Source organism: Desmodus rotundus, chromosome 2 (genome assembly GCF_022682495.2).
Source record: "Desmodus rotundus isolate HL8 chromosome 2, HLdesRot8A.1, whole genome shotgun sequence".
NCBI lineage: Eukaryota > Metazoa > Chordata > Mammalia > Chiroptera > Phyllostomidae > Desmodus > Desmodus rotundus.
The window spans coordinates 87,433,570-87,450,423 of record NC_071388.1 but is presented as its reverse complement, the minus strand read 5'-3'; the positions used below and the strand labels follow the sequence as shown (position 1 = coordinate 87,450,423).

The following is a 16,854-nucleotide window of genomic DNA, read 5'->3' as shown; positions in this document are numbered from 1 at the left end:
CCGAGGAAACCGTGGCCAGGTGGCTCAGTTGGTTGGAGCATCATTCCATGCACCAAACAGTTGTGAGTTCAATTCTCAGTCAGAGCACATAGCTGGGTTGTGGGTTCAATCCCTGTTCAGGGCGCATACAGCAGGCAACCGAACAATGGTTCTCTCTCACATCAATGTTTCCCTCTCTCTCTCTCTCTCCTGTCTTCTCTCTCTAAAATCAATAAACATATCCTCAGGCAATGACTTAAAAAAACTTCTCAGGAAGTTTATACTTATAGATGAGTGGCTTTCAGTGGGTTCCTAATCATCAACCACTCCCCAATATGAGTTAAGATTTTACTCTCTACTGCCCCCAGCAATACACTTTGATGAAAAAATTTTCAGAAGTGGGGTCTTAAAATAGACTGGCTTTAGTCAGTGACAAATATTAAAGAAAAAAGAAGAAGGCCAGCTCCACTTGAGAAATCCCTCTTTTTTGAATTAAAAAGTAAACTAACAAAGAAGAGGCAATAGAAAGCAATAGCTATGAACAGAGATTTTTAATGACACTGCTTAAAAAAAGTTTATTTTTCCATAAAAGCCCTTTTTGGTAAATGTTATCACTTTCTTGTACTACAGTCTTTTTTATTTTTAGTTCTCATGTTGTCTACCAGTTATGGAAAACTTCAAATTCTAGTTAACTGATGAATTTTTATATTTATTTTTGCTCAACATCTCTACGAGACAGACATAATAAATAATCTAGTAAATGACAGGCATTTGCTTTCCGCTCGCCGAAGCTCTTGGTATTGGTGCATAGCCGTGCTGACTCCCACCGTTTTTGCTGTCCTGGTTTAACCAGCAAAGCACATTTACTGGGCAGTAGACATGTCAGAGCTGAAGGAATTCCCGTTCAGATAATACTGTGCTGTTGTTCTCAAAGCAGTCCATGCTTCATACACCTGCGATAAAAGGAAACTCAAGTCATCATCTCTGAGTGTGTAGAACACACTCTGTATCAATTATGCTGATTATCATATAAATATTTGGCTAAAAGATTGAGAGAAATACAATGGAAGAATAAGTCCAATGAAGGTTTGGTTTTCAACACGTTTAGTAACCTGTTTATCTCACTGCTGAGAAGTTTTGCAGCATCTGTGGGGCCACGGTATGAGCGGATGTGGTAGCGTCCTGTGACACTACAGTGTCTGTCAGTGGACTGCAGCCCTGGTTTACAATTACAGTAAGGAGTGTACTTGAAAATTTGGATATTCCATAAAGAAGACACAGTCTTCCAGTCTATGTAATTATTTTATTTGCCAAATACACAAAGTCTTGTTTTAATACCTCTAAATTATGCTGGTTGGAGAAAATTAGGCTAAGAATTAGATGCATTATTCAAGCTGGTGGTTGCCACCCAGCAAGCGCTAAGCCAAACCAAGCCAACCCTGCTAGACCAGTTAAAAGCCAGCTATGCGGAGTAAGGACAGGTTCCAGGCTCCAGGAAAACAAGGAAATTCAATTTTTAAAGTCATTTTATTCAACCCATATACTTGGTGGTACTGAGAGCCAAATACACGTGGAAAGAAAGAAAGAACAAATCAGTGTAGGAATTAATTAATTGTCATACACCTTTGTTTTCTAAATTGCCGTTTTAAGAGGGAAATCATGACTGACTGAAATCCTTATATAATTTAGCGATTTCATTTGGCCTGGAGTTTCAAAGAGTTTTTCAACCAAAAAGATGAAATAGAACTGGTGAATGAGTTTCTTTATTTCTCTTGGAGTGAGAATACAAGTGAGTAGGAAAATGTACGAAAGGAGAGCAAACGAAATGACATGAAAGGCTGGATGATTGTCACGGAAGGGAAGTAGCTGCTGAACAGGTGAGCGGGACTGAAGTGTGACCGTGGTCCATCCACTCACCTGCTCACACATGGAATCATTTCCTGAGGCTTGACTACGTAACAGTCAGTTTAGTAGCTCCTGAGAATAATTATTTTAATGCCTAAGACATGCACTTTACCTTTGTAGCCTAGGTAGGGAGGTTGGGTGCACCAAAATAATTCCAGTGTGGTGTTTTGTGAGCTATTCACATGCAAACAGCATGCAAAGGGAGAGAAGAAGGAAGGACAAATGCCTCCCTAGAAAGCTGGGAAAGGCTTCAGAAAGAGGGGATATTTGCAAAAGACACTTTATTGAGAGGAAAGGGCAGGTGTAGCTCATGGCTGAAGGAGAGGAAAACTCGAGGCTAGGCTAGCTGATTTGATTACAAATCTATTTAAAAAGATGGTTGCTGTGGGAGTGGCAGGGGAGCCGGGGCGGGGTCGGGAGGACGGAAGAAGGGAGAGAAATGGGAAAATTGTAACTGAACAACAATAAAAAATAAAATGCATAAATAATAAAATACAAATCTATGTAAGAACTATCCCTATGTGGAATATCACAAATAAAAATCATGTTTAATACAGTACAAAAACAAAACCAAAACCTAATAAAAAGGTAGTTGCTGAAGGGCCATTTGTTTCTAATGCAAATACCTGATCAGCCAGTGTGTTTTCCCACATATTCGGACTGTGATCTGGGTCCCAGTAATCCTGCAAATATATGTGTCTTTTGAAATGTAGGAACTGGTTTGCTGGGTCTTCCAACAAAAATGGCGCTCCCAATGCTCCTGTAATTCAGAGTTCAAGAGCACAGCATCTTTTAGGGCAATAGTTTACATCTCAATGTTTCCTCTTAAAGAGACACAGCTGTGGTCTTTGGGAGAACGGGTGCCTGAGAAGGAAACCCTGGAAAAGCACTTTGCCACCATTATGCTGTCACCAGCCTATGTGATCTGTATATGGTACAGCATGAAAGCTAGTGCTGTGTGGTGGACCAAGGATGTTTTCAGAGCTTCTCTCTGTGCATGAATGAGAGCCACAAACCTGGAATCAAATCCCAGCTCTATCACTTTTTTAGGCAAGTTGTTTAATTTCTCTGAGCTCTGGTTTTCTTGTATGTAAAAAGGAATAATAAGGATAATAATAACAACAACACAGTAACAGAATAACGTTGGATTACTGGAAGGATTGGATAAATTAATGGATGTAAACCACCTGACTCTAACCTGGAAGTCAGCAATCATATTCTTGCTTTCTTAGCCTTCTGAAATAACACCTATATTTCAGTTTAAAGTAGACTGCTCCCTCCCAGATCTGGCACCGCAGTTAAAATCGTTAGTATTGATTGTTAGTAAAATTGTTTGTATCATTAAATCAAACAAGCATGTATTTTCTATCTCCTTCCCATTTCAGGATTAAGACAAAATATGATAATTTTTGAAATCCAGAATTCTTCAGGGTCTTAAAATTTTAACAGTCTATATTGTGTTTTTATTTCCAAACAAAATACAATCATGTTCAGATTTGTAACTTCAATCAATATAAAGGAAAACACACTCTTGACCTCTATGTAACAGTACAATCTGTTTATTGCTTGTGGTAAAGAAGCATTTATTACAAATCTAGTTGTAAGCAATGCTATGCTAGGCACTTCACAGCTTCATCATTAACAGACCTCTATAGACCAATACTCTATGGCTTGGGTACCGTGAGCTATGGCATGTGAAGCTTCTCTATAGGAGAGGGAAAGGAAAGGGCTAAGATACAAAACAAAACAAGGCAACACAAGATTCGCTTATGCTAAAGGAGTTTTGGAGAAGGTTGTGTTATTGAGCACTGGGACACTGGGACACAAGCAGACATTTTCATGGTCAGAAAATTGCTTAACCTGCTCCTTGAAGAACAGATTAAATTAGCATGATGGGGGAGAAGGGGCAAGCCTTTAAATATTAAGCTTTTGGAATGATGAGAGCAAAAGTCATTGGTAATCTAAAAGACCAATGTCTGAAAACAAATATATACACAAATATTAATAATGTTAGCTAACACTTATTGAGCGTGGTGCTAAATACACTACCTGAATTACTTTATTTTACATTTACAACAAACCTAAGTAGTTGCACTGTCAATCATTTCATTTTGTAGACATGGAAACAAAGTCACAGAATGGTTAAAAAATATGCTCAAGACCACACAGCTAGTAGGAGGTGGAGGTGGAATTCTCCCTTCAGAGCCACTGCACTATATTAGGACTGTGAGACAGGAATGCTTGGGGCCAGATAATAATAATAATAATAATAATAATAAAATAAAAGTCTTGTGCATTTATAGAAAAAAAGAAACAATCATTACTTATACAATCTCTAAGATTGCATGCTTTTCCAAGCTTGGCCTTGAGCTCTAAGCAGAGTTCTAGTTATTAGCCCTATTATTTATAGTTTAATGTAACTATAAATAGTAACCCCTTTAATTTGCCAGTCACTTCCAGTTCCAAATGAGTGCCTATTGACAATAATATCCTCTCTGGGTATCATGCATCAGTCAGGCTGCCTCTGGGTGCAAAACACTGGATGAAAGGGCCCAGGAACAGAGGAGCAAGGTAAGGTTCATGTTCAAGGACCCTCACCTTGCCAATATGATTGAAAGATATCTCTATGGTATAGATGTGCCAAAGATAATCCTGGAAAGATAATCTGGAGCTCGATTCTGAAGGATTATTACTGTCATACCAAGCAGTTTGAACTTTATTCTGTAAATAGTAATCATTTCTGTGCCAGAAAATGATAGGACCCATTTTACTTTTAAAATTTTTATTTTATTGTGTTGTAATGTACATAACATAAAACATACAATTTTAACCATTTTTAAGTACACAAGTCAGTTGTATCAAGTCCATTCACAATGTTTTGCAACCATCACCATGTCTCCAGAACCCTTTTATTACGTCCGGTATAAACTCTGTATTAAAGAATACACAGAAACAGTAACTCCCACCATCCTCTCCCCCAGCCCCTGGTAACCACCTTCTACTTTCTGTCTCCATGAGTTTGCCTTTTCCAGGTACTTTATATAAGGGGAATCATGTAATATTTGTCCTTGAGTGTCTGACTTATTTCACTTGGTATAGTATCTTCAGGGTTTACCCATGTTGTAGCATATATCAGCATTTCATTCCTTTTTAAGGATAAATAATATTTTGGTTGTGTATGCCAGCATTTTGTTTATTCACTCATAGATTTACTTATGAAAACGGCCTTGTCAGTGGTAGAGGGCAGATGGGAAAAGGAAGAGAGTGGAATGAGTGAAACAAGGTCAGAGGCTCCTTGAATGGTCCCGACGAAAGGAATGTAAGGGTCCAGATCAGGTGAGTGAAAGAAGGATGGGAAGACAGAATGGATTTGGAGGGAAAAGGAAACTCTCGTCTATTTGGACTGACTAGTGTAGACTGACCAGCATTAACGTTTTGGTTTTAGCTTGGATGTGTTAGTAGGTGACTTTTCAGATTTCTCTTCATTCCCTTTGAAGAAAAAGGGTTATACAGTGTTGCATGCTTAATGTGTACTTACTCTGTTTCTTAAAAGTTGTTTTTTAAAACAAAGGGAATGGCAAGGTTAAGTAAACCTGATGTCTCCAATATCTAATAAATATTTCTAAATAAATTATGTTTAGGATATAATTTATGGCTAAAAAAGAAAACACAGTAATTCTTAAGATAGTGTTATTTAGAATCCCCAAAAAGTAAAACCAGTATTCGGCACCCTCATTATCCTGGTGCATTGCATAATCACTAAGAAAAACATTGCAATTACGTGAATCTTGGCCAAGAAACATGCTTCAAAATATCAGCCCTAACTATCAAAATATTTTAAGCTCTAACAATGCTGTCTTTTGTAAATCTTCTACTTTTTTTGCTCATGGAAAATGTTTCACTCCTATAATCTCCTCTGGCCTCCCACTCCACCCCACAGAACAAAGCTCTTAGCCTCAGTATTATGCGACAAACAGGCATCCAATAAATATTAACTGATGGTGATAATACCATCACCCAGGAGAGAGAAGGAAAGCAGTATTTATTGTCCTACTTTACAAATGAGAAAATTGACACATGGAGATGAAATGACTCACTCAAGGTCACATAGTAAGTCAATGGCAGGACTGGAAATAAAATGTAAGTAATATAGAAGGACACGCCATTATCCTCTCTGCTTGAGAAATTTCTCCTCCCTTTTTCATTCTGCCTGATCACCCTTGAAAGTTAGTGAGAGCAAGATCAGAGTTTTGTGTTTGCAAGCCTATATAATACTGAGGGAGTTTGGAAACTGAACCCTGAGTTTTATTACCTTTTTGGCTATTATATGGGTGGGTTTTTTAAATGTAGGCAATATGAGTCAGGTTAATACCTTTATTAAACTTTATAATCATAATCTATAAAAACACATTTTTCTCTTTTTTTCCAACTCCCCATACACTCTCCTTGCTTTCATTCTGTGCCATGGTCAGTTCTAATAAGACCTGTCAAGCTTAGTTCTACTATAGAAACCATTCTAGAATATCCTCTGCAGAAAATTTTGTGCAGTGGCAATAAGGCAGACACTTCAGAGTATGGAGATATTCAAGATCACAGCTCTCTTCACACAAACCAAGAAAGGCCCGAGATTTGAAGTCTTCTCCTGGTCCTGACAGTGACTAGGGCGTCACCACGCCACTTCGTATTCCTGCACCTCCATTTTCCATTCTGTAAGATGAGGCTGATCATATCATCTCTAAGGTCTCTTCCAACTCGAATATATTTTTTAAAGATTTTATTTATTTTTAAAGAGAGGGAAATGGAGGGAAAAAGACAGGGGGAGAAACATTGATGTGAGAGAGAAACATTGATTGGTTGCATCTCACATGACCCCACTGGGGAATGTGGCCCACAGCCCAGAAATATGCCCTGACCAGGAATTGAACCAGCGACCCTTTGGTTCACAAGCTGATGCTCAATCCACCGAGCCTCACCAGCCAGGGCTAGCTCTAATATTTTTAACTGGAATGTATTGATAACAAATAGTCATAAACTGAAACTCTCTTTCTCTGCATGGTATTATGTCATTGGAAGCACATAGGATATGCTAAGTGGGCACAGCTCCTACTACCATCAAGGAGTTTACATGCTGAGAAGTTCAGCACTGGAACAGACAGAAATACGTGAAAGAGAAATCAAAATAAACCTATCCAATAATTAAGGCAAAACAAATAAAAATGTATTCATACTATGCACAAAGAGATGAGTGCCCATCATAGGCTATGAGCAGTATGGGAGTCACGGGTGCTATATAATTAAAAGTGGAAAGACTCCCTATATTGCCATTACCCAGGGAAGGTTGAAAAAGAGACTTTCAATTGGGTAGTGGAGAAATTACTGAATAGTCGATATACTATATCCATGACCATAAAAATGATACTTGTGGTAGGAACCTGTGCACTAAAAAACCCAACGTGAACTAATGTGAAACTCAAGATACACAATGCAAGGGGACAGTCTGATGGCAGATTCCTGTTTTCATCCACGCAGAGGGAGTTCATCTGGGGTAATCCAAGGCCTCCCTTCTCCCTTGTGTACTCTGTCCCTCAGAAGGGGAAGTGCCTCATTTAATTTGGTGAATCCAAGAGGCATAATTTAGCCTGTCTAGCTCCTCTTCCTTCTTCCTCTGCAGACTGAGCTGCCCTCAGAGGGCATAGTTTCTGTTCCGGTTCTGCAACCTGTAATTGGATATGAAATTTGCAAACTTGTGAGCCAGTCATCAGGCTCTTTATGTACTTGTAGTGTATAGGACACTACAACTTCCAATTTGCTTTTCTCGGTAATAAAGAAAATGGATTGCCTTCCATAATCATCTTTGATTTATTTCTCAAACTGATCAAAAGCAGGACAAAGAAGGGAGTGCTGTGTGTCGGACAGACTATACCAGGTCTGTTGTCTCAGAGCCTCACTAAGAAACAGGAAAAATAAAACAGAGCACAGAACATCTTCCCTCATGTGATCTTCAACGTCTGTGAAGTGAATGTGCTGGGATTCAGCTGGCGCGGAAGACACAAAATCTGCCTGGTTCACAGGATAGACTTACAGTAGCACTTTCCCTTGGGGGCCAGGTGATACTGATATTTGTAGTGTTCCCTGATACTTGGTACTGGAGATGAAGAATAAGCACTATAGTCCTGTGACAAGTTCAAAACACTTAGTATTGGGATGCTGAAAATAAAACACTTAGCACTCAGTCTAAGCAATGAGAGAATAACCTTTATTATTTACTATTTTTATTGGACTGAGTCTCAGTCCCTGCCCTTAAATTATTTATGTCTTGAAAAGTAAAATAAGTACCCAGGCAATTATGCATGCACAAAAATTAAGTACTGAAAGTATAAATGGTCACTAGGAATTAAATACAAAAGAGAATCAGGAGAAAAGAATATATGGACATCCTGACAGTACAGTAACATTTTCAGAGATCTCTAAAAATGAGGGAGAAATTTTATAATTTTGTGAGAGATTAAAATACTCATGTTTAGGTTCATATTTTTTAGGCTTGAATATTTTATTCTTTGTGTTAAGTAAATAATTTTCTCCACAAATAATAAAATAGTTAATTTGTTTCCTTTTCACTCTTCATTTTAGTTATTGGCCAAAAATTCATGGTGGAAGATAAAAGAGTTGTATTTAATAAAATGGTTTCTCTCACTTTGATATAATTCAGGTAAAAATTAGTGAGAGAGAGAATGAAATATAAGAAATTTGGGTTGTGAGACAAAAAAGTGTGAAAAAGAAAAACAAGATAGGAGAAGAGAGAAATCAAGAAAAATATCAAAGGAAAATGAGAAAAAAGAAGAGGGGGTTGCAAAATGTAAGAAGCCATGGGAAGAAGGAACAGGACAAAAAGTAGGAGTAAAAGGAGAAAGCAGAGGTTTAATGGACATGAACTGGGAAAAAGAAAGAGACACTGAACTGTGGGACGGGCCAGCTCTCAAACTCTCAGGATCATATTAAACTATCTGTTAATAAAATGCTTTGTAACTGAACTTTTAACTCGGGAGCTTCAACTTTATTGACGTTGCAACTGCTGAGGTGCTGAGTACTTTGAAATGTAAACAGAAACTGCAATCTGTTTTAACCTGCTCTCAGTCACAAGCATACAGCTACAGTTTCACACTCGCTCTCGTGGCCCTGCAATTCCCTGGCACATATTCTGGAGCCAGCATATATTTTCTTGGTTTTTGATCTTGTAGGCAGGGAAATTTGTAACTCATGAAAGGCAGCATTTTACATGATTCAATAGTGACCCCTTCTGGGTCACTGCCTGTGTGTGTTGATGGGATTCCCAACTCTAACGCCATGACAAATGATTCCACGTGGGTAGGAAAAGGGATAGGAGAACAGTTTTTCTACAACATTCAGAATGCTCAATGCGTCTAGTAATAGGCAATGACATTTTTTGTCCAACTAAATTATTTCCCAGTTTATTCTTACTACCCACTTTGTTCAGAGCATCAATCAACCTTAAGCCAAAGTGAGTAGGTAAAATTAAGAACAAAATCTTATAAACAGGAACCAAAAGTGGATCAGTGACTACAGATCCTCCAAGAAATTGGAGGACTGCAGGCCTGACAGAAAAGGGCCATTTCTTCTATGGAAGAGATGACAAAAAAGTGGTCCTGGGGAATAAAATGTAAGCCTAATAGCTCTGTCAGAAGAAAACAAACAACTTTAAGGACGAAGTGCCTTGGTTACTACTAACCATGGACTGAAAAACGAGAGCTGAAACTGTGCTAGAGAAACAGTTTGATCTTTCCTCTGTATAAAACCGGAAGACGTACTTGTCCTCTATGGATAGTTCTGATCACTGGTCAGCAGTAAGGACATGACCTCCCTTCCCAAAATTGTTCCATACATGAGTCAACTGCAAGAACTGGTTTTCTTACACAGTAAACACTTTCTATATTTGTATATTTTCCTTATTTCCTCTTTATGTGATATGGGCTGTTTGATTTTAATAAGTGCTGTATCAAGGTGGAACATACTGAGTTTAGGACTTGGTTTTTACCCTCAGTTCAACTAGGAACTGTCATAGAGAGTCTTTGGTAACATCCTGGTTTGGCTCTATGTCCTCAGATAAAGTCGCCCAGCTTCCTAACCCTGACCTTTCCTTTTGGAACCAATGGCTACAGCATTGGCTCCATTACCCTTTCCGGTGTCTCTTCCATTTCTGCACATCCTGTATCTAGCATTGTAGTGCCAGAGGGGGCAGTTTGTAGAAAAAAGAGTTTTGTTCTCAGAAGACCAAGATGTAGAATTTGGATGCCAATCAACATACACTATTGATTAACTGTGCAGTTTGGTCGTTTATTGTGTCTAAGCTTCAGTTTCCTTTTTGTACAATGAGAATCATAAGATCTCTTTACAGAGTGATCCTGAGAGTTGAACTAAAGTAAAGTATTGGAGAGCCCCTGACTCATAATAAAGATTTAAAATAGTGATAGGAACATTTGCTGTTTTATTAGGAGAAAGCAATTCTTGACTTAAATGTTAAAGAGGGAGCTGCTTTGCTTTGTTTTGTAATCGAATCATGACACTCAGACTTCTAATCCCCTGATCAGGGAATCCTCTGCAATGTGTAGAAGTTACCGTTTTGGGAAAAATCAATAAAATAAGCTGGGGACTTTGCTTATAAATTTAATTATTTGAGTAAGGCTCTTTATCATTTTTCGTGCCAGCATTCCCATTAGGAAAATGGGTAATTAGATCTCTTCTTTATTTATTTCAAATTAAGTTCTAGACAAAAGTAGTTGTTAGACAACTGATCTAACAGAAAAGTTTTTTTAAATAATAGAGACACACACATTTTTAAAATGATAAGCAGAAGGGCTCCAAGGATGAGTAGGTGAATAGGCTACATTCTTACATGAAAAAGGGGGAAAGGAGAAGCAAACAGTGTTGACTCGAGCTATTATTTCCTAATTTAGAGCCGTGTGAATTAGAAAATGTCTGTTAAACTGGTTACTGGTGTAATGAATGAACTTGATTCTAAAGACCAATTTCTTCAGACCACAAGCCATAGTCTTCTTTCCTGAGGTCTGAAAGCTAACCCAGCAGTGTCACTGGGCCTCTGTCCTTAGCTTCTGATCTCAACTTGTAATTTCATGAACTCCAACTACATAAATCCACTCATTCATTCACTTATTAAGTGAAGTCAGTCAGAGAAGTTGTTTTCATAGGTAGACATATTTGTACCTCACCTGGAGTTAAAGTTAATTCCAAATTGTTAAGGGAGTCCACAGAAGTCATTTTTGCAGAACCATTTTCCTTTTGCTCAGTATTTTTGACCCTGCAGTGTTGACAGGTGTGACCAGATGTGGTGCTTTTAGCCTTGTGGTCATACATCGTCACCCACTCTAATGCCAACTGCATGGATCAGCAGTCAAGGCAAAGCTTTACACTGATGGATTATGCCTGGCCCACAGTTTCAATTTGCAGTGTACTCCTCAGACACTCACTTAAACGGAGCCAGCCTCACTTTTTTCATCTGAAGATATGGGCTGTAACTTGGTGTGGTGATAATTGCTTTATAATAACTTGGCTAAAAGTTTCTAAATAATTTATTTAAATGTGTCCCAAATAAAAATGCAATATTGATCATTAACACTTCTTATTAAAATTATTCACAAACTTAGGAATAAAGTATTCCTAACATATATATGTTTGTGTGAATATACCTAAATTAATACTCTAGGTATAGTGCACTGTGGGTGTGAATACAGATTCGTGCAGCCACTATGGAAAACAGAGTAAATTTTCCTCAAAAAAATTAAAAATGGAATTGCCTATGACCTAGCAATTCTACTTTTGGGTATATATCTGAAGAAATCCAAAACATTAATTCAAAAGAATATTTGCACTCTTACATTCCTTATTGTGTTATCTACAACAGCAAAGACAAGGAAGCAACCTAAGTTCCCTTCAGTACACAGACAAGTGGATAAAAAGTGGTGGTACATATATACAATGGAATATTACCCAGCCATAAAAATAATGAGATCTTACCATTTGTGATAGCATGGATGGACCTAGAGGGTATTAGGCCAAGTGAAATAAGCCAGACAGAGAAAGACAGTTACCATATGATTTCACTTATATGTGAAATCAAAAGAACAACATAGACAAACAACACAGAAACAGGCTCATAGATACAGAGAAGAGACTGAGGGTTGCCACAGGTGAGGAGGTTGGGAGATGGGTGAAAAGGTGAAGGGATTGAGAACTACAAACTGGTAGTTACAAAATACTCATGGAGCTATAAGCATGGGGAACATAGTCAATAATATTGTAATAACTATGTGTGGGGCCAGGTGGGTAATGGAAATACCAAGGGGAACACTTTGTAAAGTATATGATTACCTAACCACTACACTGTACACATGAAACTAAAAGAAAATAATATTGAAAGTAAACTGTAATTGAAAAATAAAATTAAAAAATAAATAATGCAAAAGAAATGAAATATTAAAAAATGTAGATATAGCTATGTATTTATTTATTTGTGGGTATGTGTACCTCAAGCTAAGTACATAATTGTTTTTGCACAGATCTCAAGCTTATCATAACAGTAGAAATTTTTTCAGATTTAAGCATCTTCATCAAAATTATAAATTATAGAGATTTAACTGTGAGAATAATTTATACTTTTGTGAGTATCTTCAGTCTTGGTTATAAGAAAAACAAATGACCTCTCAGTTCAACTTAGATATAAGCCACTGAGTTACTGGGCCGGTTTGGCAGGAGATTATCTGGTTTCTAGTCCCTTCCTTAATCTGTCTTTAAAACACCACTTGTCAGAGCTACTGCTTGCCCTAAAGGTTCATGAATTCACACTCACAAAGTACGCTGAGGTCTTCACATAACAGTCCTGTGTAAGTATTACAGTTTCTAAAAGGCATTTAAATTTCTTTGCCCAAGGACACAAGAACACTTCTTTGGCTGCAGTAATTAGTCTTCTTAGCAACAGTAACATGTTAATATGTTAACACATAATTAAGAATAAAATGATCACAAACATGCAGTTAACACTAACATGTTCAAACCCACAGCATGACACATAGTTTGGTTTCCTCAGTGCTTTAGAATTCATCTATGGATAAAGCCTGTTTATTTATGTCTTTAAAAAATCAAAAGGGGTTATCTATCAACCTATTAGTTGTAGAAGATATGATAAATAAAAAAAATAGGTTCTTACCTATAAGCAATGTTGAACATAGGGCGACTTGAATCATTTTATAGGTCATGATCCTGTTTTTTAAAAAAAAGATTTATTTATTGTAATTTACACCAAGCACAGCATCAGGGCACACTGGGACCTCCCAGGAGTATGAAGCATACCTGCACACGTTAGGAGCTGAGGCAAGTCAGAGAGAGGCTGTTGCTTGAGGTAGCTTTTTTAAAATGTAACTCCTGCCTTTTTACCCTTTGGACTTTCTGGATTGACATTGTACAAGCTCTTTTTGTATGGGCCATTTATTTATTTACTAACTCTGTCATTAACACTGACTAATGTGATATGGAAAAGGCAGAAGACTGGATCGCTCGTACATTGCTGGTGGGAATATAAAATGATACAGTCACTTTGGAAAACAGTTTGGCAGTTTCTTAGAGATCTGAGCATGTACTTACTGAACAACCCAGAAACTGCACTGTTGGGTAATGAAAGCTCATGTTCGCATAAAAGCCTGTATAAGCATGTTCATAGCAGCTTTATTAGTAATACACAAAAACTGGAAACAACCCAGATGTCTTTCAATAGCTGGATATGAAACAGATTGAGGTACATCCATACAATGGATTACTACTCAGCATTAATCATATAATAAAATTATCCACAGACATAACGACTTGGATAAATCTCAAGGGCATTATGATGAGTGACAAAAAAGCCAATCTCAAATGGTTACTTGCTTGCATGAATCCATTTATGCAATCTCTTGATATGACAAAATTACAGAAATAAAGAACATTCTGGTAGTTGTTAGAGACTAAAGCCAGAGGTGGGGAGGTGAGTGTAGTTGTAGAACAGCAATAGGAGGGACCCTTGGGGTGGTGGAGCTGTTCTGCATCTTGATCGTGGTGTGGATATGTGAACATAAACAGGATAAAATCACATAGAAATACACATCTCTCTCTCACACACACACACACGCTTGTGTGCACACACACAAATGAGTACATACAAGACCGGGGAAGTCTGAATAGGATTAGTAGGTTATCTCAAGATTATACCAATGTCAGTGTCCTGGCTGTGCTGTGACGCTGCACTGTGGGTACGCAGGATGTCACCCTGGGGGGACTGGGTGTGCTGTGACGCTGCACTGTGGGTACGCAGGATGTCACCCTGGGAGGACTGGCTGTGCTGTTACGCTGCACTGTGGGTACGCAGGATGTCACCCTGGGAGGACTGGGTGTGCTGTGACGCTGCACTGTGGGTACGCAGGATGTCACCCTGGGGGGACTGGGTGTGCTGTGACGCTGCACTGTGGGTACGCAGGATGTCACCCTGGGAGGACTGGCTGTGCTGTTACGCTGCACTGTGGGTACGCAGGATGTCACCCTGGGAGGACTGGCTGTGCTGTTACGCTGCACTGTGGGTACGCAGAATGTCAGTCACCCTGGGAGGACTGGCTGTGCTGTTACGCTGCACTGTGGGTACGCAGGATGTCACCCTGGGGGGACTGGGTGTGCTGTGACGCTGCACTGTGGGTACGCAGAATGTCAGTCACCCTAGGAGGACTGGCTGTGCTGTTACGCTGCACTGTGGGTACGCAGGATGTCACCCTGGGGGGACTGGGTATGCTGTGACGCTGCACTGTGGGTACGCAGGATGTCACCCTGGGAGGACTGGCTGTGCTGTTACGCTGCACTGTGGGTACGCAGGATGTCACCCTGGGGGGACTGGGTATGCTGTTACGCTGCACTGTGGGTACGCAGGATGTCACCCTGGGGGGACTGGGTGTGCCGTGATGCTGCACTGTGGGTACGCAGGATGTCACCCTGGGAGGACTGGGTGAGAGCACACAGGGTGTCCCTGTATTAGTTCTTACAAGTGTGTGTTTTTAGATATGTTAACATAAAAAGTTTAATTAAAAACAAGAGAATGTTTAACTGCATGGTAAAATTTGTTTATTTCCAACAAGAGAACATAAAGAATAAACCCAGAACTTATGTCGATTTTTCAAACAATTGTTCCTTCAATTGTATGATGAACAGTTAACTGAATGAATTCATCTTCATATAGTTTATAGTTAACAGCAAAGTGTGCATCAGTTATGTCAGCCAGTCTCATCAAAATTACGCAATCTGTAACAGGTAGGTATAGAGACGTACGAGTGATAGAAGACAACTTCCTTGTTGTCTATTTTGGAATCGTGGAGAGTGTTTAGAAACCCGGATCTACTTAGCTGGGAGTTATGCTTCTAACTACTGATGGATTGTTTGGGAAGACAGATATCTGGAAATAAGCACAGCAAAATCTTGACAGTCTATTCCACTTGTATGTCCATCTATCAGAGATTTTGTTGGGGCAACAGCCATTGCCCTTGTTTTTATTCAGTGGAGGGGTGTAAATATGCAGTTGTGCAATAGACTAGAGAAATCTCAAGAAAATCGAATGCAAAACACTTTGTTACTTGAAATGCACAGAGCCAAAGGAGAAATTTATTTTCCTCTCTTTTCTTCTTTCTCCCATCATTGTTCAACTTTTGGACCTAAAGTGGAACTTGTTTGTAGGAGGGATGCGAGCAAGATTGCATCCTCTCTCTTCTACTTCTCTCACAAAATGAGTCATTAGTCAGATATTTTGGATGGAATTTACAATGCAAGCATAAAATAATAATAGTTCATCCATGATATATATGGTCTCATTTAATCCTCATGTGATTCAACAGTGAAGACATTTTTATCATTTTACAGATGAATAAACTTTGGCTCAGAGAGGTCTTATAACTTGTCCCAGGAGCATTCAGAAATTATAGGGTGAAACTGGACAGCAGAAGTAGAGTGGGCTGCATGTGCTCAGAGGCACAAACAATGAAAGGAAACAAATTAGGTGAATGTGACCCAGTTTGGCCCACAGGGGAATGTGGCCCGGGCAGCTCAGTTGCACAGGAGAGCTGTAAGTTTAATACAAGATACTTCGTGGGCTAGAATGCGTTGTCTTTCTTGGTGAATGAGACCTTCTCCCATCCCCCGAGTCAGACAGGCCTGCCCTTTCTTCCATCTGCGCACCGTTAGTGCTCAGATCCTTTTCCCTGTGGATGGTCGTGTGTGTGTCGCAGTGTTTCCAGCAGATCACGTGTTCCTGAAGGCTGACCCTGCCCTCAGTGCCTAGCACCGTGTCTGTCATAGAACAGCCCTCAGTAAACATGATCGAACTTGACTAAATCAACTGATTCAGATGAATCCGTACTGCATTAAACTGAGCCGGTATTTTCTTGCCCTGGTCTATCAGCATGTAGTCTCATTCTACTGGCTACAAAAAAACAATGTAACAGTTTTGTTTTCATGTTGAAATTTGGGTTTTAGTTTTCCCCAAAGCTTGTCTCTTCTTATGATCTGTAAAAGAAAATAAAATTGGATCCATAAAAATTGGCGATCTTAATTATGAAGACAGAGAGATGCTCTTTGGAATAAAATTGGAATATCTATCTTTGAAATATAGAAGGATCAAGTGGCATGATTAATGAAGCTCAGTAGTGGACTCTGTTCACAATGTTGATGCTTTATTTTGAGAAATTATAACTTTAATATGATATGTAGAACTTGGTAAACTCCCATTGTCTCTTCCATATCAATGAAGTACAAATGTTAGAAGGAGGAAAATATATGATATCAGATCAAATATTAAAAAATTTTAAGAAAAAAAATACTTTCTACAAAGAAGCAGGCTGAACTTCCTTTCTTCTGTGACTCATGCCACCA

The 16,854-nt window shown here is 38.8% G+C and overlaps 1 protein-coding gene across 1 annotated transcript; it reads right to left on the bottom strand.

The window, feature by feature from the left end:
* Positions 1–515: 515 nt before the first annotated feature.
* Positions 516–13,357, bottom strand: C2H3orf85 (chromosome 2 C3orf85 homolog). Its single transcript, XM_045186070.2, has 4 exons — positions 13,267–13,357; positions 13,124–13,176; positions 2,511–2,644; positions 516–932 (listed from the first exon to the last, which is right to left on the bottom strand). The coding sequence occupies exons 2-4, from the start codon at positions 13,170–13,172 to the stop codon at positions 843–845; spliced, it is 273 nt and encodes a 90-aa protein (XP_045042005.1). The 5' UTR covers positions 13,173–13,176; positions 13,267–13,357; the 3' UTR covers positions 516–842.
* Between the last annotated feature and the right edge of the window lie 3,497 nt (positions 13,358–16,854).